At 36.3% G+C, this 26,553-nt stretch overlaps 1 protein-coding gene across 2 annotated transcripts in view; it reads left to right on the top strand.

The window, feature by feature from the left end:
- The window catches only part of Pard3b (par-3 family cell polarity regulator beta), a 971,067-nt gene that overhangs the window by 460,295 nt on the left and 484,219 nt on the right, over nucleotides 1–26,553 (top strand). For both annotated transcript variants that reach the window (XM_042679102.1, XM_042679101.1), the window contains exon 5: nucleotides 24,839–24,927. In XM_042679102.1, the coding sequence (XP_042535036.1) occupies nucleotides 24,839–24,927 (89 nt within the window). The remainder of the gene's footprint in view (nucleotides 1–24,838; nucleotides 24,928–26,553) is intronic.

The following is a 26,553-nucleotide window of genomic DNA, read 5'->3' as shown; positions in this document are numbered from 1 at the left end:
TCTTTTTTGAGGCAGTGTCTTCATATGGTCTTAGTTTCACAGTAAAGCTGATAATGTAAAATAAGTCAGGCAATGCTCTTTTCTGCCTTATTTCTAAAGCAACTAGTGGTATTGTGGAATTGTATTGATGGCCATAAGGTTTATAATTGTATAATTGTAGATTCAATTGCTTCACATAATATTCAGCCCATGAAGCACGTGTGTGTGTGTGTGTGTGTATGTGTGTGTGTGTGTGTGTGTGTGTGTGTGTGTGTGTGTGTGTGTGTGTGTGTGCTGATCCGGGGGCTTGAACTCAGGGCCAGTCTCTCTCCTTGAGGTTGTCTGTTCAAGGCTAGCACTCTACCATATGATCCAAAGCTACATTTCTCGTTTCTGGTTTTTAGTGGTTAACTGGAGATAAGAGACTCACAGAACTTCCTGCTCTGACTAGCTTTGAACTGTGATCCCTAGATTTCAGCCTCCTAAGTAGCTAGGATTATAGGTACCAGCTCTTTTTTATTGGGTCAGCATTGGTACTTAATCTCATTCATTGAATTTATAAATTTTTGTAAGTTTTCATATATAATATGGACATAAATAATATTTTTGTCATTTGTTGTCTATGGAATTTGTACTAGTTCTCTCTCTCATTCATAACATTGATAATTTGTATCTTCTCTTATAGTTTGTGGATCATCCACCTAGAGATTCTTTCATTTTAATTTTCTTTTTAACCACTTAGTTTTGATTTCATGTATTATTTACTCTAGTATCTGTATATTTTCTAGCTAATTTGTTTCCACTTATACTCTTTCTTCTTTGTTATTGTCTTATATTGAAAGCTTACAGAATTTATTTTAGAAGAGATTACTATATATAGCTTCAAACTAATAAGTTTGAATCCTTTCCATGAATTGAGTATATATTTAAAGATTTTTCAAGCATAAAGTTGATGAATATTTATAAGAAAAATAGAACCATAAGTGTAAATATGCCCATTAAAAAAAGTAGGTAGGGAAAAAGTTCTAGACTTGTAATAGTCTCTAACATCTACAAAGGACACCTAGCTAAAGTACTAGAGTGCTGTTAAAATGGTTCCAAAGAAAAAGGAGTAGAATGAATAATGAATAATTCTGTAAATTATCTTACATTTCATGTATAAGTAATATATATAATGTGTATATACATATGTATGTATATATGCAATACCCAAACCAGATAAGAATAGTATACATTACATAATAGGCTGCTTTTATTGATTAAAATGAACACCCTGGTAGGGAAAAAATGACTAACTATAGTTTCAAAAATCATGACACATTTCTCCCCCTCTTCCCTTTCATCATTACTACAGTTTCTTCCTCTTGCCTCTTGCTCTGTCTTACTATTAGCTTTCTTGTTTTGATATTTTTGTAAGGAAACATTTTTAGGCTTGATGCTTTGAGCTGAAGTTGCTTTTTCTATTATCTTTTTGGTTTTATATTTGTTATTTTCCACTCTTTATGCTCTTAAAGATTTAGTCTTATTATTATTTAAAATATTATATTCATTATTTAAAAATACACAAAAATAGACTGGAATGAGCGCTTATGTGCTCTGTGGCCAGTTAGCACAATCAGCAGTCCAATACCACTTTGTTTTAATCTCTTCTCTGTCATTTTAATTTCATCATAATACTGCAAAGCTACTTTAAGACTTTACGACATAGACATGTAAGTACCTCAGTGTGCAGCTCTGACAGACAGCAACTAACTCTCAAGTATCATTACCATGTCACTGTAACAAGATTAATAAACAATTCTTTCAATATCACCCAGTACCCTGTTCACACTAAAACTTAGTCAACTATTTAAAAGAAATGGAAAATAAATTGCTTTGCAAGCACTCCTAAAATGTTGCTTTTGTCTGTTACAACTTTTAGTATTCTTGTTTTGTAACTGTCTTTTCTTCTATTTCCTCTTTCATTTTAATCCTTTTGAATTTAAGGGAGAAATGGATTGTTTCTTTCTGTGAAGAATCCCACATTCCACAGTTATCAGATTGTTGCCTTGCAATATAATTTAGCTTATTTCTTCAGTTTCTGAGTTTCTGTAGTAAGAACTACAGGCGTGAGTGGATTTAGTATCGTTTCCTGTGGCCAGAATATCCTGTATATGGTGCTATGAATTTACTGCTTATTTGAATCGCATTGTGGGAAGCTTGATGCATATTTCTGCACTAGCCTCAGGGGCAAAACACCTGATTGAGCCTTATAAAATCCTCCATCACACTCCCATTTGATATCTTTATCAACTCTTTCATTCTTTGTTTGAATATAAGTATTTAACTTTTAAAGTGGTGTGCATATTGTCATTCAGTTCAACTTATTTCTTAATCTGCATTGTAACTTGCTCTTTGATATATAAGTTATTCTGATAACATTCTTTAAACTGATTCTTTTTCTAATATGCAGTGATAGGCCGCTTATTCACTTTTAATTTCAGTATTAAAAAAACACCTCTCTTAATCACAAGTAAAGGTTATTTTATTTTATATCAAAGAAACCATTACTGGCATTAGATAGTAAAGTGCCTGCCTGGCAAGTACAAGGCCCTAAATCTAAATTCCCCAAACTCTAACACCACAAAAGAGAGAGGAGAAAGAGAGAAAAAGTAAAAGGAAGGAAGGGAGGAAGGAAGGAAGGAGGGAGGGAGGGAGGGAAGGAGGGAAGAGGAGAGAGGAGAGGAGAAGGAGAAAGAGGAAGGTAAGGAGGAAAAGAAGAAAGAAGGAGGAAAGAAGAAGAGAAGGAGGGGAAGGAGGAGGAGGAAAAGAAAAAAGGAGGGAAGGGGAGAGGGGAAAGAAGGAGGGACAGGAGGGAAGGAAGATAAATATTATTGCCATTATAAAGCAATGTCTAATGGTATAAGTCAGCTGATGAATTATTATGTTTTTGTTTTATGTTACTTTAGTTTATTATAGCACTGGGGATCAAACCTAGGGGCTTTATGTATGTTAGACAGGCACTCACTGAGCCACACTTCCCAGCTTCACCTTTTATATTTTAAATGAATATCTATCATTCATTTTCCTCTTGACATTTATGTATTTTAAATACCATCTATTGGTGTTTCCAGATTTCCAGACTGTTTTTCTCAACATGAACATCATTTAAACCATTTGAGGTTTTTTTCTCTTAAATTGTTGGCCCTAGACCCTTAAACCTATTTTTATACCACATATATGTTTGCATCTAAATTCTGTTTAAAATTTTTCATTTCCTAGATTCATTCTAGAAATGAAGCATAACAATGTGATTTCCCATGATCTTTTTATCCTTATAAGCGACTGGCTTGAACTAATGCAAATGACCATCATTAAATATGAGAATATGTTCTAAGGTAAACTTTAAAGTGTGGGCATGGCTATTCATGGCAGAAAAGAACCTAAAAGAGTGCTGAGAAGCTGTGGAAGGTAGAAGTCTTCTAGAAGGTGAGTGGAGGCTGTTGCTGGAAGAATGTTGCTGTAGTTGTGTAGCTTCTTTGGTCCCTTAGCAGATAACTATCACTCAGTATAGATTCTCACCCTTCAAGTGAAGGGGAGCTGGGCTAATTAATTATGGCATTTCTAATCTCATTTAATTTACTATTTTAGTAAAGACTTTAACAAGCTCCACTGGGTTTTCCCCTGGTAACAGTAAATATTACAGAAATAATATACTTTATCAAATAGATATTGAAGTACAGCTCTTTGGAACTCTATTCAGTACAGATAGATAGACATGACAGGAGCTTTCTAAGTGAGATCTCTTGTGGCCTTTTTACATGCCACGATGATGTCCACAGAATTCCGGAGGCAGGAAGTGCACACATGGTCTGCCCAGGGGCAGTCACAGAGGCTTCTTTATGTTTATCGTCAGAGACCCAGACATCCAGTTGCACCTAGTCCTCTATGATTTGAGTTGCTCCTACACCAATTTTCTTCTTGTTGGTATGATTTGAGTTCATGTGATCATGTTTTGGTTATTAAGGTATTTTTGTTGTTGTAAGTAATTTAACCTTTGCTACTTTATATAGCTCACTCTAGTGGAAAAGATTTGGGAGGGGCAGTACTAGTATTTGGAGAGAGAAATTAGTGTCACTCAATATAGGGTTTGGTGTAATTATAAAAAGAGGAAAAGTTATTTCATAGCAACCCTTTGCTCCCTAGATGAATAAAGTAAGAAAATCCTGGATAAATAGTCCTACCAGTGACTACATATATCCTGACCCTTCAAGGGCTGGGAAATTAATTAAGTTGTGCAATTCAGGGAATATAGAATCTCCCAGTCAGATGCCTAGACCACTGAGCCATCCTTTCTGGCACATTGTAGAGCACCGTGTTGTAAATACAGCAGATAACTGAAATGTAGATTTTAGGTATGGGCATTGTTAACAACCCTCCTCCCACTTTCATTGCTTACTCTTAGAAGTAAAGATAACACTTCATACTAATGTGATTGCTGACAAAATTAATTAAACATTTAAAACATTTTTTCCTGGCATCTCATTTTAAAAACTCTTCTTTGACAAAGTGACAATAATAATAATAATAATAATAAAGGAGCAAATGAAAGTGTTTAAATTTAAAAGTCCATCCAAACTGAAAATGGAATATTTTCTATATCTTGAGAAATAAATTTTGAGCTTCCTTTGCAGTTTCTCCTAGTTCCAATTTAAAAGTAAAAACCTGACAAAATGGTGCTCTATTAGGTAGAATTGTTATCCATCTTTGTCCATCATACAATGCATTAAGTGTAAAATACTCTAATTTCTTCACATTATGCTAGAGAGTATACGGTGGTCCTGAATCTGTGCTTGGCTCCATATCCTCCATGTAGCCTTTAACTTTTTATTCAAGTCATCAAACATGCCATTTGATCTGTAAAATTTCTCTTCTTGCTATCTTCAGTTTTACAGTAGGTTCCCTACATTTCATAAAGCTTCTTTTATGATTAGTTTGTTTGGGTAATAAAGGAAATAAAGTTAGGAATTTTGAAGATGGTATTGCATTATCTAAAAGTAGAAAAAAAGTGAAAGGCTTTGAAGAGTAGTGGCTCAAATAGGGAAGCAATCTGGAATGAATGCTACTATTCCTTCAGTGTCAATAATAGCTTCAATGGCAAAATATTGCCAATAATAAGAAACTTTTAAAAGCAGCAGCTTTTTCTTAGGCTTGAAAAGACACATTACCATTGCCATTCAAAGTAGAACAGAAGGAAAGAGTATAATATAATATAATATCTTCCCACATGGATATCAGGTGCTGCCCAGAAATGATACCAACGAATCTTTAAAGCACATCTTCAAATGTGACAATGGAATAGAAGGGATGGCAGGGTTAAGCTAATTATTCCAGGACACAGCAATTTCAAATTGAGAGCTATTTTTATGCAAAGGCATCCAGATGACTGTGATTTGGAGCCTGGCAGTAGGTCATAAAGAGTTTGCAACTTCGAACTGCAGGATGATTGAGTTTGCACAATGAGGGTATAACACACTGGCACTTGCCAGTCTTTCCTGCTACACACCCACACACAGAAGCCATCATTAGCACCCTAATGGAAACTGAGAATAATGATTGAAACATATTCAGTGATGCATTCAACAATTGTCCAGAGTCAGCCCTTTTGAAGGAAAGATTAAAATTTGACAGAATATGCGCCTAAATGAGGAAATCAATTAAGATAAGACAAGAAGTCTAGATGCATGAGCATATTGAGAATTGAATTATTTAGGTGGACAAGAAGGAAATAAATAGATTGGTATGTTGCTTTGCAAAATAATGAGTGGAATGTGATAAGCTGAATTTTGGGAAATTGCTTTGAAAAATAATGGTTAAAAACCATTTAGACCATAATCAGAAGAATGCAGGGGAAGAGAGAATATTAATTAAATGTTAATCATCTTATTTACTTTTCAGGCCAAAAGTCTGGAGACAGAGTGAAACAAATTCACCTCACATGAATAAAAAGCATTTACACTCTGATTTACATCCTTCCTGACTAATTCTTGTTATGCCTTTCTGCCTCCTGATCTTCATTACTTTTAGTCTGTAATACAGATTTACATGGGTGACTGCTGACTTCTAATGTGAAGAAATGCACTATTCTTTAGTGCCAACCTTAAGACTTCTTTAAGTGCTAAATTCGGTGTCTAGCCACAAAGCATGTGCTACCTTGGTGGATACCACCTGACAAACTGAGTATGAAAGTAAAAGTGAGCCAGACTAAGGTCCGTGGCACTTCAGCCTGCTAATGTATTCTAGCCACCAAGCCTTCATATAGTCTCCTTTTCCTGTTTTTCTTTTCTGCTGAAATGACAAGTTCTCAACCAGAAACCTGCTGCTTCTCCACTTCTTGTAGTGAAGGCTCACTGAGTCCACTATTTCATTCATATTCCTTTGTACCTGTTCTATTACCCTTTCTATATGTGCTTTGTTCTTTAAGAATGAATATATGTAATTTGGTAATTCCTCAGAAGAAGGCCAACCACAAAAAGGTCAATCTATTTGATTACATAGAACTTTAATTTGTACATCATATTACCCTTCCCTCTGAAGAGCTGTTGAATGCTAGAACTTTAATTTGCTATGATCACCTTAAAAGTGAAGAGGTCACTTAACGTATTTTGTATAGGCATATCACTGGAGTGCCTTCAACTTCCGAAGAAATATTTCCCTTGAAATGAGAAGAGGGGGTTTACATCTTTGCTCACTTTCAAAGCCTTACATGTCCCGGAGCATGCACTTTCTATGGAACCCTGGGAGTTCATTAAAAGTGTGAGGTTGTATCACTGAGGAGACATTGGACCAAGGGCTGAGAGAGCATGCTATGGAGAAAACTAACGGCACTGGAACAAAAGGAAATCTCTGTTTTATTTAAACCAAAAGAAGCATAGATTTGATGTTTTTTTTCAACTTGGAGCCACATTTTCTTAGATCATATGACATTGAGTAAATGATCTGTTACAGACTGGAAAAAAATAACTGCTTCATATTTTTCACCTCGATTATTCTCATCAGTTTTTACAAATATAGTTCAGGAAACATTCAGGTATTTCCAGGTATAATTACCCAGCATTTAACTAGGTAAATAGTTACAGTTTCTCTTTGGTTTGATATACCTGCATGCATTTATGGAAAAGAGTGCCTGTCCATGTCCCTTTGAAAGGAACAGTATAACAGTTTATAACCAAACAGCAGGCTGGATGGCTTGGTTAGTTTACTCATTCAGTAAATAGGAATATCCATTCACTATGAACCAGATGCCACAATGTTTATAATAATTTGCTGAATATGGATACTGTTGTTCTTGAAGCTTCTCGAAGAGAAGTGGGAGAAAGATAGTAGTGAATCATATACCATGAGAGAAGATTAGCTCCATTTAGGGAGCTAATGATTTAGGGAAGTTCTACATGAAGCTGAATCTAATTTCATTCTCTTCCAGTTTTTACTGATTAAGTTTCTTGCACTCTAGAATATCCATTTGTGAATCTAGGTAGGATTCAAGCATTAATCCCTGGCATGACACTTGAATCAAGTTGTCATTGTCTAATAGAAACAATTCTCAAATGTGAATTAAGGAATGTGATCCTAGTATACATCTGTTACATGTTTCTAGTAATTTCCTAGGCTGAAGTGGAGGAGGAGATTGAAGTTTCAGAAGCCAAAATTGAAGACGTAGTCAATGAAGGAGTGAAATAGTGAACCAAGTCTGTTACTACTCATGGATTTCACATGTGGAAATTTCTTATCTACCACAAAGAGTCCAAGGTCCAGAGCACATAATCGTTTGTAATTTCGCCACAGCAAGTGTGGCTTGTACAAGGTAATGCATGTGTTGGAGTCATGGGTTGCCAAAAAGACTAGAGAAAGTGGTGGTATTGACTGAGAGATGTTGAAGGGTATTTGTACTGTGCCTGCTTTCTGCCTGTTGGTTCTCATACAAGTAGCTGACCAATGTAGTAGGTAGAATTCCCTCTTCACATCTGCTCAAGCCTTTTTTCTTTAGCAGCCATCATTTACCTTATAGGGACATTTTTCTTATGTATCAATCAATATTCAAGGGTATGTTTATGAAACTATTTCACTACCAAAAAATCTGTTTATCTTTACTAGAGATATGGACTTAGACAAACGAATGTCTAAGTATCAATAACTAAATTTAAGGTTTGTTCGGTTGGAAAGTTATGAAATAGTATGTACAGCCATAGACAGATATCAACAGATGAGACTCTTTAATGGAAGAGCAACCGCTGCTATCTTTTATTTGGGAGATGGACTGTGATCAAATTTTCCCTGTTATTTCATATGGAATGCTTGTAATGTTGAAAGAATACTAGCATGTGTGTGTTCAGAATTCAGTTGATGTTTGGGAGCACAGAAAGAATGAAGATTTCACTTATTGCTTTCTTTATATCTTTCTCAACAGAATTATCTCTTCAAAGCAAAGAATGCACTTAGTGCCTTTATTCAATATTTGGCATAAAGTACCTCTTCATAAAATCTGTATGAGTGTGGAACTTAGTGTTTCCTAAGTTTTTGTAGTTTCCTAGTTTTGGAATTAGATTCCTTTCTTTTTTTTAAATTGTGAAAATACCATACAGAGGGGTTACAATTACATGAGCAAGGTAATAAGTACATTTCTTATCAAGCATTGTTGCCTCCTCCTTTGTTTTTCCTCTACCATCCCTGCTACTACACTTCCTCCTCCCACACCTTCCCCTGTCTCCCCTCCTTGCCAAAGTTTTAAAGTTCATTTTCAACATAGCATCTTGTACATCTCATTAGATTCCTTTTTTTATTCATGAGGTTTTTAAAAATTTTATTGTCAAAGTGATGTACAGAGTGTTACGGTTGCATGCGTAAGATAGTGAGTTCATTTCTTCTCAAACATTCTTACCCCCTCCCTCGTTCTTCTCCCAGTTTTCCTCCTCCCAGTGCCCTCCCAAGTTCTAGAGTTCATTTCCAACATGTTCATGAGTTTGTTAGCCTTGTTAATTCTCATTTGATGACTTGTCTTGATTGTTAAAAATCTCTCTCAAGATATAGAGAAATTTCATGAAAGTTATTTTAATTGATCAAAGCTCAAATCGTAAAGGTGTTTCCAAAATAATTCCAATAATATTTAAGCTCTATTAAAAAATACTGTATAACTCATGATATTTGAACAAGAGTGTCTTTTATCTGAGTAATAGAGGTTGCTAAAGAACCCCTGGCTCTGCTTCCCATTTGATTTTGATTTTGGTTTGAATTTCTAAGATAGAGAACTACTGAAGATTTTTTTTAAAAAAGTGTTGAATGAAGACAAGATGTTAAGATCCCAAAAGAAATGGAGGTAGGTTCCATAGGATGTTGGAGAGAGATGAGCAGGTTCCACTCCATCAAGCTGCTGAAAAAGTGGTTTCATTTGCATAAAAGAATAAAATCACCTTGAAGAAATTTCTGAACTCGTGAAAGAATCTCAGGCATGACTGAAAATAGTTGAGTTGGAGGGTTTGGAGGCTTTGGAAGGGTAAGGAGCCCTTCAAGGGTAAGAAGGTTATAAAAGGGGGGGGTGGGTGTGAACAATGGGAAAGGACAATTTGCTCCAGAGTTTTCATCTGATTGATTCCTAAGAGATGGACTAGTTGGTAGAGGAGAGGTACATTTACCAGGAAATTGAAAACAGACTTTGTGATAGTTGACCTTGGCCTAAGTCTTGGCTAAAGTCAAAGCCGCACCCTGATCAATGTCTCCCACCTGGAAGTTTGTGATCTGAAGTTTGCATTGTGGCCAGCTAGCAAACCCAAGCTTCCAGCAACTGTGGAGCCTAGCTGGTTTTAAATATTAGTTTAAATACATTTTATAAATAATGAACGTCATTTTAAATTGCATTATTATAAATGTAAGAGCATAGATAAAGAAACATAACTGGCCAGGTACAAATCAGCGCATTCTCTTTTACTTCAATTATTTCAAACCATAAATAAAGATTAGCTTTCAACTGTACTTTAAATTCTCTTACCAGAGATGCCTCTGGCAGTGGTTCCAGCTAGCTTAAATCTTTGAATGCAAAGGCAGTGTCATATTCATCTCTAAATCCTCCCCATAGAATATAGCACAATACACTGCACAGTCAGTCTAGCGTAGTTCTATGCACATCATAAATATCCTCTTCCATTGCAGTTTCCTAAGAGTCTTAAAGGAACAGATTGCTGCCAAATAAATACACCCCTAAAGTGGAATATTTGCTGAATTTCAGGCTTGTGCATAGTAACAGGGATAGGGAAACAAAAAGACAGATTTTCCACCTTAAGGATCTCAGGGTAAAGCAAGGTGCATAAAGACAGGTAAAGAAACCATTTCTTTCCTTCCCTGAGGTCAATCAATGACAGAACTTGCACAGGGCAGGAAGTGTCTTGAATATGGATAGAGACAGTGGTCTATACCAAGTGAAGAAACAAAAGATGAATGGATATTTGCCAGGAAAGCAAAACAGCTGGTATATGTAGATATTTATTGTCTATGCCACGCGTCCTCCTAGGCTTTGGAGATTTATCAGTGAACACAACAAAGGCTATTCCTTCCTTTGAGCTGACATTTTAAGTTTGATAACTCAATAAGATCTTTTTAATGGATCACAGCTTTTTTTAAAATTCTTAATCAGTGTAAAGAATTTCAAGTAGAAGATATTGTAAATAAGTACAAATGATGATCTCTTCATGTGATCAGAGTATATGCCAGTCTGGTTAGAGTGAGTTTTGCGGGACTCTTCCAAAAATCTTTGTTATGCTTTTGTGTTTGTTTTTAAACCAAAACTGTGTTGACTGTTACCCATGACTACAGCTGTTCCCAATAGTGAAACTCTGTTCTTCATTGCAAGCTGTGTTTCTGCATGCTGGTGGTAACACAGCTCTGGACTGCTTTGTTTTGTTTGGGGGTATTTTTTGCCCTCTCTGCAGTTGCTGCACCACTTCAGCTCTTATTCTTTACACATTCCATTTTAAGGATTCTTTCAAGGGCATCTTAGGTTGTCCGAGAAAATCTTTCTCCAAATTGTTGGGTTTTGGTAGATCTTATAACATAAACTAGTGAAATCATTTTGAAGGCAGAGGCTTCCAGTAAAGGTGATTGTAAGTGAAATGCAAGCCTGGCAAAGTAAATGGCAAATATGACTGTGTGGAAAGATAACTGAGATTGATCAAGGAGAGGAACAAGTGCGTGCGGAAGGGAGAGGAGAACTTGTGACTGGATGAGAAGATACTAAAATGCTCACAGAATGTACATCACAAGGAAAACTTGCGAGAAACCTGATTATTTTACTTGTGGACTAAGATGGGCTGTATTCTGATCATTGTATTTTTCCAACACACAGTTTTAGTTACCATAAAAACTTTTAATGGCATCCTGAGGAAAAAGGTGGAGGAGAAGCTGGAGGCTAAACAAGCTCTTGCATAGAAAGCAGTTTTAGTGTTCAGGTGAACAGTCTTAGGCTAGAGAATCACACCAAGTGTACCATCACAGTACAGAGAGTTTGGCCAGAGAGGGAAAATTCAGGCAGCTTGGTTAAGGAGACAGATTGGAGCACTTGCTGGTGTCTAGGGCGGTGGTGGCAGTGGCTGCGGCCACCATATCAACAGAGAAAACCCAGAACAAAGGTGCCAGATGTGGTGCGTGAGTAACCCAAAGACATCCTCACTCCTCATGGAGCAGCAGTGGGTAGGTAGCCCCCTCCCCCACCACGGGAGAAGAACTCCATCTTTGATAATGACAAAAGCCTGGCTGAGCAGCAAGCTCCAACCCAGGCCTTGGAAGAAAACAATAGGGGCCATTCAACAGGTCACAGGAACCTGACCTGCCCTGCTCACTTATACCCAGGAGAAAGCTGGAGTGACTTTCTTCATTGGGTAAACAGAGCCAGAGGCTGCCCCTCCCCACTGCAGCCTAGGGATGCAGACTCAGCAGCAGAAGCGGTAAATGAAATACAATTGAAACTCAGTAAACATAAATCCTGAGAATGGCACAAAGCTGACAAAGTCCAACACCCCTTTATGATGAAGGTTCTGGAAAACTAGAAATCCATGGAACATTCCTCAATATAATAAAGGCTGTATATGACAAATTATAGCCAGCATTATACTTAATGGCGAAAAGTTAAAGCCACTTCCTCTAAACTCAGGAACAAGACAAGGATATCCATTCTCTCCACTTCTCTTCAATTTAGTATTTGAATGCCTACCTACAGCAATAAGACAAGATACAAACATAAAAGGGATCCAAATAGGGAAAGATGAAGTAAAACTCTCCCTCTTTGCAGATGACATGATCTTGTATTTAAAGACTCCCACGGACTCCACTCCCAAATTATTTGAGCTGATTCAAGCTAATTTGAAACTTTGGTAAAGTAGCAGGGTATAAAATTAACCCTCAAAAATCAACGGCTTTTCTGTATGCCAACAATGAGAAGAATGTGGCTGAAATCAGGAAAGCAACTTCTTTTGTAATATCCCCACAAAAAATAAAATACCTAGGAGTTAACTAAAGAAGTGAAGGACTTCTACAAAGAAAACTTTAAAAACCTGAAAAAGGAAATCAAAGCAGAACTTAGTAAGTGGAAAAACTTCCCATGCTCCTGGATTGGAAGGATCAACATCGTGAAAATAGCAAAACTTCCCAAGATTATCTACAAATTCAATGTGATACCTATCAATATTCCAACTTCATTCTTCAGTGAAATAGAAGAAGCAATCCAAAAATTCATATGGAACAATAAAAGACCCCGAATAGGAAAAACGATCCTTAACAGAAAGAGCAGTGCTGGAGGAATATTAATACCAAATTTCAAACTCTACTACAAAGCCATAGTCATCAAAACAGCATGGTACCGGCACAAGAACAAACCTGAGGAACAATGGATAGAATTGAAAACCCAGAAATGAACCTACAGACCTATAGCCAGCTAATCTTCAATAAGGGAGCTAAAAAAATAGAATGGAAGAAAGACAGCCTCTTCAGAAAATGGTGCTGGTAAAATTTGTTAATCATCTGAAGAAAACTAAAGCCAGATCCTTATATATCACCCTGCACCAGAATCAACTCCAAGTGGATCAAAGACCTCGGAGTCAAAGCACTCTGAAAACATTACAGGAAGGAATGGGAGAAACCCTAGGTCTCCTTGGCATGGGATGAAATTTCCTTAATAAAGATCCAGAAACACAACAAATCAAAGAAAGGTTGGACAAATGGGATTGCATGAAGCTGTGGAGTTTCTACATGGCAAAGAATGTACCTAGAAAGATGAATAGAAAGCCCATGGATTGGGAGAAGATCTTCACTAGTCATACAACAGACAAGGGTCACATACCTAAAATATACCTGGAACTCAAAAAACTAAATCCCCCAACAACAAATCCTCAAAGAACACTGCATGATTAATAAGTGGGCTAAAGACTTAAAGAGAAACTTTTCTGAAGAGGAAATAAGAATGGCCAATAGACGCATGAAGAAATGCTCAACCTCTCTAGCCATAAAAGAAATGCAAATCAAAACAACATTGATGCCGGTGGCTCATGCCTGTAATCCTAGCTACTAAAGAGGCTGAGATCTGAGGATCACAGTTCAAAGCCAGCCCAGGCAGGAAAGTCTGTGAGACTCTTATCTCCAATAAACTATCAGCAAACCAGAAGTGGTGCCATGGCTCAAGCAGTAGAGTGCTCACCTTGAGCTGAAGAGCGCAGGGACAGCACCCAAGCCCAGAGTTCAAGCCCCATGACCGACCAAAAACAACAAAACAAAACAACATTGAGATTCCACCTCACCCCAGTTACAATGGCCATAATCAAGAACTTTAATAATAACAGATGCTGGAGGGGATGTGGACAGAAAGGAATCCTACTTCATTTTCGGTGGGAGTATAAACTTGTTCAACCACTTCGGAAAGCAGTATGGAGGTTCCTCAAAAGACTTCAAATAAAGCTCCCCTATGACCCAGCAATCCCACTTTTGGGCATTTACCCGAATGATCACAAACAAGACCATACTAAAGCTACCAGCACAACTTGTTTATTGAAGCATTATTTACCATAGCTAAGATATGGAACCAACCTAGATGTTCCTAGTAGATGAATGGATCAAGAAAATGTCACACACACACACACACACACACACACACACATACACGCACGCACGCATGCACACGCACACACACAATGGAATTCTATGCCTCCATCAGAAAGAATGACATTGCCCCTTTTGTTATGAAATGTAAAGACTTGGAAAAAATTGTATTAATTGAAGTAAGCCAGGCCCAAAGAAACATAGGCCCATGGTTTCCCTTATTTGCAATAACTAGTACATGTGTAGGACAAGCAGAAATGGACAAAAGCTATGTACATATGACAAGATGAGATGATGTTAAGTGAAATGAACCTCAAGATAGGAACACATATTTTTTTTCTTTCTTGCTATTGTTGCTAAAGTATTTATACTTTACATGTGATTTTTTTTTTGTTTCTTTGTATGTTCCTCCCCCATGGTCTAACCCCTGTTTTCACTGTATTTGATGTCAGTTGCCCTGCATCTTGTATATACACTTCTCTGATTTGGGGAGGGGAAGGGAAAAAAACAAAATGCTTAAATAAGGATACAGGTTGTAACAATTGTAACAATGAGATGTACAAAACACTATGTTGAAAGGAACTTTACAACTTGGGGGGGGGGGTAGCAGTTGTGGAGATGGGAGAGAAGGGATGATAGGGGGAAAACAAAGTAGGAGCCAACAATAGGAAATGTACTCATTACCTTACACATGTAACTGTAACCCTTCTGTACAGCATTTTTACAATAAAAAACATACGAAAAAACTTTTAATGTACTGCCTACCTAAATACACATATAACTTGGTATGATTCTTTTGATTTCCAGAATCTGCTATGACAATCTGTCCTTGCTTCAGCCCAATGAAGATTGTCATAGGGAAGGCCCTAGGGAAAGTGAGCCTTTTGCCTGCCTAAATAAAGGACCTGTGCAAATGAAGAGAATTCCTTCTTCAATAGTGGATCTCTTTATCTTGGCTATCTCTAAACAAACTTCCAATTTTTACAGCTTTGCTTAAGTGGATATAGTACATTATGAGAACCAAACCAGATTGAAAATGTTTCAGCCATCACAATTAACATGATTATATTAGAAGTTTTCTGTTCATCATTGGATTACCATGATTTCTTCACATCTTTTTATATTCACTAGTTTTGGTGATGATGTACAGTTACAAATAAGGCCTCAGTACCATCCTTTTGTCCATTGACATAGCTTGATTCTAAATACTTGAAATGAAGGTACACTTTAAACAGAGACATTAAGTGATAGAGAAGCAGATGTTTACAGTATCTTTGATCATGTATTTTCTGGCAGTAGCGTGATCAAAGCAGACCCTGTGGGAGTGGCTGTGTTTAATATCTCTACCCATTCAGGAATAAATGACATTATCTTATTGCATCTGCACATGGGACTCAAGCAGTTCTGATATATTTATTGATACAGAAAAACTAGGAGACAGTTTATTATTACTTGGTAACAGAAATAATCGAATTACAAATGGAAATGATGATTATAAGCATTCCTGACTCAGGCTGAAATTTGTGTGTATGTGTATGTTGTTTTCTTCCATTTTGTGCACTTTTACAATGAGTTACTTGAGTATAATAAAGAAAGATTGAACATAAAAATAGAGATTGCCAAATTGTCTTGTTATGCTTCTGAGCCTCTACAGTTCTGAAGCAGGATGTCTGTTCCTTGCCCGTACATGCAGAGTCAGCAATGCATTCATTGGCATTGGGCTCATGTTGAAAGACAGAGCAGGGCTGTGAAGGTGGCTCAGTGGTAGAGCGCTTGCCTTGCATGCCTGAGGCCCTGGGTTCGATTCCTTAGCACCACATAAGCAAAAAGAAAAATACCGGAAGTGGCACTGTGGCTCAAGTGGTAGAGTGCTAGCCTTGAGCTAAAGAGCTGAGGGATACCCTTCACCTCCCTTCCCAGCCAACAAAGGAGGAGGATGCAATGCTTGGTAAGAAATGTATGCATTATCCTGCCCATGTAATTGTAACCCCTCTGTACAGTATGTTCTCAAATAAAATAAAATAAAATTTAAAAAAAAAAAAAATAAATAAATATTCAAATCTAAAAAAAAAAAAAAAAAAAAAGAGCTGAGGGATAGCGCCCAGGCCCAGAGTTCAGGCCCCACTACCGGACCAAAAAAAAAAAAAGAAAGAGCAGATGAAGTGACTTTTACCAGTAGTAGTTTAAATTTTTGATGTGTGGGTAAGATTGATTAGTATGTCTAGTCTGCTTATCATAAAATAAAACACACATATATTTTTATTTTTATTGTTAAGCTCACAATTGTGTTTTGATACATTGTATTAAATTTTGTATTGTTTGGTTAAAGCCATTTCATAAATTTCATAAATTTATACCCATAATCAACAACACAGATCATTTTTATCCATTGTACATCCAAACACAACTAAGCCAACAACAAAAATCTCATTGAGGTATATAAAGTGTATATATTTTGAGGAATTTCTTTTTTAAGTAAAATTTCATTTGTCTTCTCCAATGTAACTTAGAATTCTTAGAAATCTTAGTAACATGCTCTAATTCTGCTGATTATGAGCAGCAAGAAGGAAAGGAAATAGCAAGGAAACATCATAAAAAAGTAAAAAAGATGGAAATAGAGGTACAAGAATTTTGGTTTTCATATCTTAGCTCTGATAAATAATGCTGCAATAAACAAAGTTGTGCTGGTAGCTTTAGTATGGTCTTGTTTGTGATCATTTGGGTAAATGCCCAAAAGTGAGATTGCTGGGTCATAGGGGAGCTCTATGTGGAACCAACCCAGATGCCCCTCAGCAGATGAATGAACCAAGAAAATGTGATATATATATATATATATATATATATATATATATATATATATATATATATATGAATTCTGTGCCTCCATCAGAAAGAATGACCTCACCCCACTTCTTAGGAAATGGAAAGGCTTGGAAAAAATTATATTAAGTGAAATAAGCCATGCCCACAGAAACATAGGTCCTATGGTTTTCCTTATTTGCAATAGCTAGCATATGTCTAGAACAAGCAGAAAAGGTTAAAAGCTATGTACATATGACCAGATAAGATGATGTTAAATGAAATGAACCCCAAGATAGGGACACAAGTGGTTTTTTTCCTCCTTGCTATTGTTTCTAACATATTTATAATGTACCATATGATTTTTTTGTTTCTTTGTATGTTCCTCCCCCATGGTATAAGCCCTGTTTTCACTGTATTTGATGTCAGTATAATTAGGGGAGGGAAGGGAAAAACAAAATGTTTAAATAGAGATACAGGCTGACCTATTGTAACAATGAGATGTATAAGACACTATGTTGAACAAAGAACTTACAATTTAGGCGGGGGTTGGGGGGAAGTGCAGTTGTAGAAGTGGGAGGGAAGGGACGGTAGGGGAAAAACAAAGGAGGAGGCAACAAGGCTGGATAAGAAATGTACTCATTACCTTGCTCATGTAACTTTAACCCCTTTGTACAGTATTTTCACATTAAAAAACATAAAAAAAACTTTGATTTTAGTTCATTTATATGTTATGCTTTAGATATTTCCCAAAGGTCACTAAAGTTAAAAAGTATATTTAGAATGGGAGTTAGCTCTCCAGGAAAAGTACTCATCTGAACCAATGAGTTGGTTCAAAGAACTCATGTCTGGCTACCAGGCAAAGCAATGATAAAGCTTATATTGGAATTGTATCTTCTTTGCCTTAGACCGTAGCTTTATTCAATGTGTACATCTTGGTCTCTTCCCTTCAAACTTGTTTTTGTTAAACTTATTATGAAAAGCACTCAGCATCTTTTGAATACAAATTGGATATAGAAAAAGTAGGGTCAATCCAGTTTTTGTTGTCTATCCACCTGCTTTATTTTGTACTATACATGGTCCACAACCATATGCTACCTGTGAAGAGAGTCAAGTGAAAGTTACTGACTCATAAAACATGTGTTTAACCTTATTCCAGTCTTATGCATTAAAGTAATGCATAAGATAATGTGTCTGCACACGCAATTTTCCATGCTCTTCTTCAGCCAACAATTTGATCAAGTTAGTTAATAATATTCAGTGGCACCTTGCTTATAAGATGAACAAGAGTAGTTATTTGTGTATGTGTATCTAATTATGTTCCAAGACAACATTTTTATTTAAAAATGTAATTATTAGAGTACAATGTCTACAATAATGAACTATTTGATGTTTTTATGTAATAATTTTTTCAGTGTTTCCTAATATACTATCTTTTTAAATCTCATTTGCCTAAAATCAATATCTTACTAGATAAATATAACTAACATGTTTGCATTCAAATCTAAATCTTTTAAAGTATTTTCATTGTAAAAATATTGTACAGAGGGGTTACAGTTACATGAGTAGGGTAATCAGTACATTTCCTATCAAGCATTGTTACCTCCTCCTTTGTTTTTCCCTACCATCCCTTCCCATAGAAATTTTGCCAGGAGATAATGGCTTATGCCTGTAATCCTAGGTACTTAGGAATCTGGGAGCTAAGGATCATGGTTTGAAGCCAGCCCAGGCAGGAATGTTTGTAAGACTCATACCTCCCATTAATCACCAATGAAGCTGTGGCTCAGGTAGCAGGGTACTCACCCTAAGAGGAAAAAGCTAAGAGACAATGTCCAGACCCTGAGTTCAAGCCTCAGTACCAGCACAAGAAAAAAAAAGGAGAGAAGAAAAGAAAAGAAGAAAAAATCTTGGCATTTTTTTGATGCTTTAGGATAAGACATGCCTTTTTCGTTCTTGAATATGTTCATCCATAAAATTGGAATAGGAATACTAAAAATCACCTAAAATTCTCATGAGTTTCCATGTGATTATATGTAAAGTATTTTAAGGTCTTTGGAAGAATAGTAGAGCATATCTAAGACATTATTATAGTTTTTAATAAAGTATAAAAAGGATCTCTATCTGGAGGTATAGCTCTAGATACTTCCCTAGCATGTTCAAGGCCCTAGGTTTGAGCTCCAGCATTGAAGAATAAAAAAAACAGATCCCTAAAACGAATTTCAGAGTCAGCATTCATTATATCAGTAAGTACTTATCCTAATACACACGAAGAGCACTGAATGGAGAAAGAAGCATCCTTGATTCTGGCCTTGTCACTAACACATGTAAGAGAATAGTAATTTCTCCTTTCACAATCTTCAGAATTTTGCCTGTAGACATCAAATCTGCTCTACTTACTGCAAAGCAGAATTTTTCAAAGTTTGGTTGTTAGACAGCATCAGGAAATAGGTGTTGAGCCTGTCTCAGAGACCCATTCCATCCAAATCCTGTCCCAGAGACCCATTCCATCCAAATCAGAAATCTGGTTTCATGAGTTTCAGGTGATTCTGGTCCATGCTAAAGTTTAAGAATCACTGATAAGATGGGGAAAAAAGTAACTAATAATAACTTAGCATTCTAAAAAAATTCTTTATGTTAGTTATTTCTAGATAAATATATAATCTCCTCAGATATGTTTATTGTAAGTTGTAAGCATGTTAAACTGCTAAATCAGAAAGGTTTAGGATAGAACCATAAAAGACAATAGAGAGATTTTCCATGGTAAGGTCTTGCTTGCAGCAGGTAGAGTTTGAAAATGGTCCTTGACTATTAAAATGCATGCTAATTTCATATATGTGCATATCAAATGCAGTTTGTTTTTACTTTAGCACAGATATTTTTCTTCTAAAAAGTAAAAACAAATATTCCAAAATGATGCCCAGAATTTTAATTTTAAAATTTACATTATGTTTATGTATGAGCACCAGACACACAACCTCTCGTTCAGATCTTCTCTGTATAATGTTTCTCTTACTCTCGTTCTAAAATCCACTGACATTTAAGAATGCAAATCCTGTTTGAAAATGCATTTGAATTTTTGAATCACAACTCAATTGGCAGTTAAAATTTTGTGAGCAAATGTTTGAAATAGGCCTGAAATATATGAGCAGGAAATATAGGCCACCTACTGGTACCAGTATGTAAAAAAAAAAGGCTATCTATTAATAAAGGAGACATCTCTTCTTGTTCCTGATTTGACAGATGAAAAACCACACTATAAAACTTTTAATATTATTTTTTTGCTATGATCAGCCAGGCATACACAGTGAGAATTTAGGTAGCACTTTTTTCCAAAAAATGTATCAAGAATTACTGAGTTTCTCTGGAGATGCATAACTTAATGATGTTCCATGATAAAGAATGCACCTGTATGAAATCAGTGACTTGTACAACTATGAAATGTGAAATGAGAGCCTGGTACCAGCATGGCAATCACCCCTGTTGAAAGGGTGGCCTCCCTGGTGTCTGGCCTTTTTCTGGCAGCCAGTGAACACTTGCAATAGTTAGCATCAGTGCTAACAAAATGTAAACACCTTTACTTTCCAGCTGCTGCTAATTGGTTTGGGAATATTTATGTAAGTGTTGATTTTAAAGCTAAAAATAGTTCAGTGATGTTTAAATCCTATGCATTCTGCCTGTCAGAAGTGCTCCTATGATCCTGAAAGTGTTGCTAAAAATGTTCAGATTTTAAAATTGTAGTAATTAAGCTTGTCTGTTGTGAGAGCCACATATGATATATTTCCCCCATGATAATAAAAGAAATAAAGGACAAGCTTCTTAAAGTTCTCAGCTCAGTTGGCACTGAATGTTCTCCTGTTGAACTTTAGTAGAGAGCAAAGCATAGTAGTGATGTGGGCAAAAGAAAGACAAATATATTTTCAAATAGGTTTATACTTTACATTCTGTGAATCGTATCCCTCCATTTTAATATTAACTGAAATTAAAACTAGAAAATTGTAATCATCTCATTAATAAAATTAAATACACCCATCCCCAAACTATTGTTTCTAAAGGCAAGTTTGAAGATTTGGGATCAGATAACTACTATTACTCAAACCTAAATTTGAAAATAAATGGAGTCTGTTCAGTTGCTTAATACCTTTACTTTTTTTCCAAATCAGAGCTATTTTTGTCCCTCTCCTTCCCAATTTAAAAGTCATGATTTTACAGACTTTTCTCAGTTATTTAAATAAGCTATGGGAATAAAATATGTTTCCTGTTTTAGATATGTGTGATTTTGTGACTCATCATTTCATCGTTGTAATTTAGTGAAGGAATTGCTTAAGTGTGCTTATATTTAAATTATTGCTTATCAATTATTTATAGATTTTCGGGGAAAATCTATAAATAATCTATACCCTATCAAGAGATGAGTTGCCATTATCTTAAAACACTGCCCTGTTACAGTGCCCTCGACACAAGTTTGGACATCAATTGGCTCTGTGTCCTTGTAGAAAGCCCTAACATGTCTGCCTGCTCCATCTCTAGAAAATACTAGAGGGTTCTGTTAATTCACTATGTGGAAGTGATTTTGGTATATAGCAAATGCTGCCTATTAGTTGAGTCAATAAGCCCTTTATGATACCTGTGTTAAGGCAAAGAGCTGTTTTTGTTGTTGTTGGTGGTCATGGGGCTTGAAGTCTGGGCCTGAACGCTGTCCCTCAGCAATTCAGCTCAAGGTGAGCACTCTACCACTTGAGCTACAGCACCACTTCCGGTTTTCTGGTGGTTTATTGGAGATAAGAGTTTCACGGACTTTTCTTGCCCGGGCTGGCTTTGAACTGTGATCCTCAGATCTCAGCTTCCTGAGTAGCTAGGATTACAGGCGCAAGCCACTGGCGCCCAGCGCAAAGAGCTATTTTTAAATAGTAGAACTCTTGTCCAGGATATACACATCTTCAAATGTGATCTTTTCTCACCCTACACCTCATGATGTGATTGTTGCAAAAGAGTAGTCAGTTCAGAATTACTCTTGAACAGATTATCACATGGCAATTGGGACTGTTATTGTAATTGTTATATCTCAGTATTCAAAGCTTCAAGTATCTCATTGACAGAAATACAATCTTTACTTGGAATTGAACTAGAACTAGATGAAAAACTTCTCTTAACCATGCATAATGTTGATGGAAGCAAAAAGGTATGTTATTCTCCTACCTTGATTATGATCGGTATATAAGAAGCCTTATATATAGCTGATAGAAATGCTAACTTAGGAAGATCCTTTAAAAATAGTATAGCAGTTCCTAAAAATGTTAAAGATTACAGATATATTACCAAAATTCTAATTCTTCATATAGACTTAGACAACTGATAGCATCTTCACATAGAATTCTTACCCAAATGTTCACAACAACTTATTTTGCATAATAGTCAAAAGCTATACATATACATTGGACAACTAGAAAAGGCAAATGTAGTATATCTATAAGAATGTTACTTGATCCTAAAATTGAATAAGATACTCGCATATGCTAAATCATGGTAGAACTTAGTATCCTTGTAAGTGAAAGAAAACATGGCTTATGATTCTGTATATATGAAATGCTCAAAATAGGTAAATCCTCAGGGACAGTAAATAGATTCCTGATTAGCAGAGAATAGAGAATGATTGCTATTTTATGTGACAATGTTTTTGATGAAAATGTTCTAACCTGATTGCAAAACTCTGAAGACAGGAAATACTGACTTGTCTCTTATTATTTATTTATTTATTTATTTTGTGTGTGTGTGTGTGTGTGTGTGTGTGTGTGTGTGTGTGTGTGTGTGTGTGTGTGTGTGTGTGTGTGTGTGTGTGTGTGTGTGTGATGGTCCTGGACCTGGTTACTGCCCCTGAGCATTTTTGCTCAAAGCTAGCACTTTACTACTTGAGCCATAGCTTATGGCCTTTTTGCGTGCTTAATTGGAGATAACAATCTCCCAGACGTTACTGACCAGGCTGGCTTTGAAGCACCATCTTCAGGTCTGAGCTTTCTCCATAGCTAGGATAGCAGACCTAAGCCACCAGTACCTGGTGTCACTTTCAGAAGAATGAATCTTGTGTGAATTTTAAAGCCCTCAGTCATCTTTAGATGGTTGTAGCTGCAGCCCTGCAGACATCTTGCTGCAAACTCATGAGAAATCTCGTCCTAGAAGTACCCGCCTAAGTCACTTCCAAGTCTTTGACTCTCGGAAACTATGAAGAATAACAAGTGTTTATATTTTTATCCATTAAATATGAGGATCATTTAGTAAATGGTTTTAGAAAAACTACTACAATAAGTTGTTCACTGCATGGTTGATGGACAGAGAACCAGATACAAGAGCACTTCTGTGTGAGAGACAGGATCAGTTAAGGGCATAAATGAGGACCTCAAATTCCTGGCATTTGGTAGTTACATGTTCAAGGTCTCGTTAAACTTTTATACTTAAGTAATACTCAGTTCTCTTTCATTTTTTGTAAGAACCACTCAAGCCAGCGGGCACAGGTGATTCATGCCTTTAACCCTTACTATTCAAGAGCCTATTGTCTAAAGATGGAGGTTTGAAGCCAGTCCAAGCAGCAAAGTCCAATAAACTACAAAGAAAAAAAGACCAAGAATAGAGCTGTGGCTCATGTGGTAGCCTTGAGCAAAGGAAGTTCAGAGACAGCACCCAGGACTCTAGTTCAAGCCCCAGAATTGGCTGGCACACACATGCACATGCGCGCACGCACACACACACACACACACACACACACACGTGCACACACATACACCTACACACCAAAACAAAATGTATCAATGCGAGCATTCAGTTATTTTCATCTTTTCAGACATCATTCCTTAAACCATGAAGTGTCCTTGAAGCTTATAGATTTTCTTCCCTCTCTATAAAAAGGAGAAAAAAATAAAAGGAAAAAGAGAATGAAATTCTAGTGTAAACATTTTTCATAGAAACACCTATCCTTATGGGATGTGTTGTTACTTACTTAAAACTGTTTTTTAATCAAGTTACTACATACAACAAAATGGCTTAAGTTATAGCTCTAGTCTGTGTTGTCTTCAACATACAAACCTAATTCACTTACATCCAACTCCTTAGGCTCATGTATTTCCTCTTTTGTGGAATGAAGCATGGAGAGCCATCAATGCTATTTGTAGTATGAGTTCTGATTCTAGATCTTTCTCCAGGTAGTTGGCCTCAGTGACAGGGTCTGTAACTAAAATTATGTGTTCGTCTGCTTGAAAAGAGTGGGCCTATCCATGGAGCTATTGTCTGAGAGAACAGCTGTAAGCCCAGACAGAAAAAGAATGTCTTCCCTAAAAGAAAATCAACATAGACCAGGATTTCTAGACTCTGTCTTTATCTCTACTCCTCTGATTGGCATCCAATTCAACTTGATCTTCATTCTGCAAGGAAAGTGGCTCCATCTTGGAACCTGATGATCCTATTTGTTGGTCTCTGATGATCTTACCTCTGTAACAGAAGAACTCTGAGTTCTTCCTGCCACTGTTTCTGCACACTCTTGAAAAAAATGAATTTGCAAAGCATTAGTTTTTCTTTTCATGGATTTGCTTTTTTTATATTTTAATGTTATGGGGAAGTACAAGCAAGTACAGTACATTAAAACTCTCTTACCAGCTGTTACAGAGCCACAGTCCCCAAAACCTGTATTTGCTTAGCAGGAAGCTAAATGATGTATTGCAAAGCTCTTAACATATTGCCTTGTGTGAATGGGCCATTTGAGCATTTCAAAAACCAAATGGGAGAGAAAAGTACATTGAAAGCATTGAAAAGATTAACACCTGTTTCTAAGCTTAAAAGAAATTGCAACATGCTGTCTATACCCAGAGTAAAACTATTTACTTTTTCACGTTGAGATATTTTATTTGGATCTTCAATTCTATATGTGCAACATCTACAAGCTTATGGGTTTGTTTCACTGCAGGATTCCATGCAGAACTTGGAAGATGGAGAAATTATGAATGGTACCCAGACAGAACTACTGACATCACCAAAACCCAAGGATGCATTGAGGTATTTTCCTTATGTAAATAAGAATACTTAAATCTAAATTTGATGTTGGTTTCTTTTACAGTTTTTTAAACCAAGTACATAGAATTGTAGAGTGGAGCATATCCCAATTAGAACATTCCTTATTTGATTATGTTCTTCTCCTATTTTTTTTTACTTAAGATATGAGAATTTGTGTATGTGTGTTGGTTACACAAGTGATTGATTCATAATCCTTCACATTTTCTTCTGCCACCAGGATTTCTTAATTACTTTTCATTGTTTTTGAACAGCAGTTTCAAGTGAACACTTCAGAGTCCATGGTGCTTGAGTGTTTTGCTTTGACTCTAACATTTCAAGTAGTGCTTCATATTGTGCTTTTACTGTTTTATTTGATGCATATAAAATGAAGTAAGCCCATCAACCAGGAGCTTTACATGTTAATAATGAATATAACTTATTGTTGGAAGTCAGTTGCACCCATGTTTATATACATTTCTACTAATCCTTCCCTTTGGCCGAAGTTTCCAATACTACTCATTTTCTACAGGGTAATACATCCAAACTTAAGTCCTGACTTTATTTTACATGATTAGTTTGATGTTGGACAACTTTGTGACTTCTCTAAGCATTGGCTTTGCTTTCCTCTAAAATGAAATGATATATAGTGTTTATATATTTGTGATGACTGCCCAGAGCCAGTTAGCATACTGCTTCCCAAATATTAACCTATATTCTTTGAACATATACTATCCTTTCTACTACTAGGAGTTGATCATACATAATTTGAAAACCAGAAATCTGCTAAAATCCAAAACACTTTCAGTGCCAGGATATGCCATAAAAGGAAAATTCTGCACCATATAACTTTTCTTTCATGAACAAAATTATTTAAAATGCTTTATAAAATTAATTCCAGGCTATATGTTTAAGATGTATGTGAAATAAAAATGATTTTTATGTTTTGAGTTGGAACACATCCCCCCAATTTTATTACATAAATGGAAATATCCCAAAGCTAAAAAAATGGAAATTAGAAATGCTTTTGAATGCAGACCTTTTAGAACAGGGATATTTAACCTGCATAATTATTCTATTTCTCAATATTTTTCCATATTTCTCAGCTCTCTCCCTAAATTGTGACTTTCTTAAGTACCGGTCTTTGTATATTAGCCAATATTTCTCAGAGAAATGACTAATTTATGTTTTTTTGAATTCCAATGGGCTCAATGAGTCCCACAATCAACAACACATTCTTTGTTGAATTTTTCTGATCTATTCCCATCCATAAGACTTTTCACATCGGGGCTGGGAAGGTGGCTCAGTGATAGAGCGCTTGCCTTGCATGTCTGAGGCCCTGGGTTCAATTCCCCAGCACCACATAAGCAAAAAGAAAAAAAGCCGGAAGTAGTGCTGTGGCTCAAGTGGTAGAGTGCTAGCCTTGAGCTAAAGAGCTGAGGGACAGCGCCTAGGCTCAGAGTTCAGGCCCCACGACCGGAACCCCCCCCCCCCAAAAAAAAAGACTTTTCACATCAAGACGAGCACAAGGTCAATTGCATACTCTTCATGGTTTCACTGTGCAGTCCATCTTTTACCCATTACCTAGAATATGTTTGTGATTCAATGATTCATTTCCTAGAGATACCAGCA

This window comes from Dipodomys spectabilis, unplaced genomic scaffold (genome assembly GCF_019054845.1).
Source record: "Dipodomys spectabilis isolate Male_0828 unplaced genomic scaffold, ASM1905484v1 ptg000051l, whole genome shotgun sequence".
Lineage (NCBI taxonomy): Eukaryota > Metazoa > Chordata > Mammalia > Rodentia > Heteromyidae > Dipodomys > Dipodomys spectabilis.
This window is presented reverse-complemented; position numbering and strand designations above follow the sequence as displayed.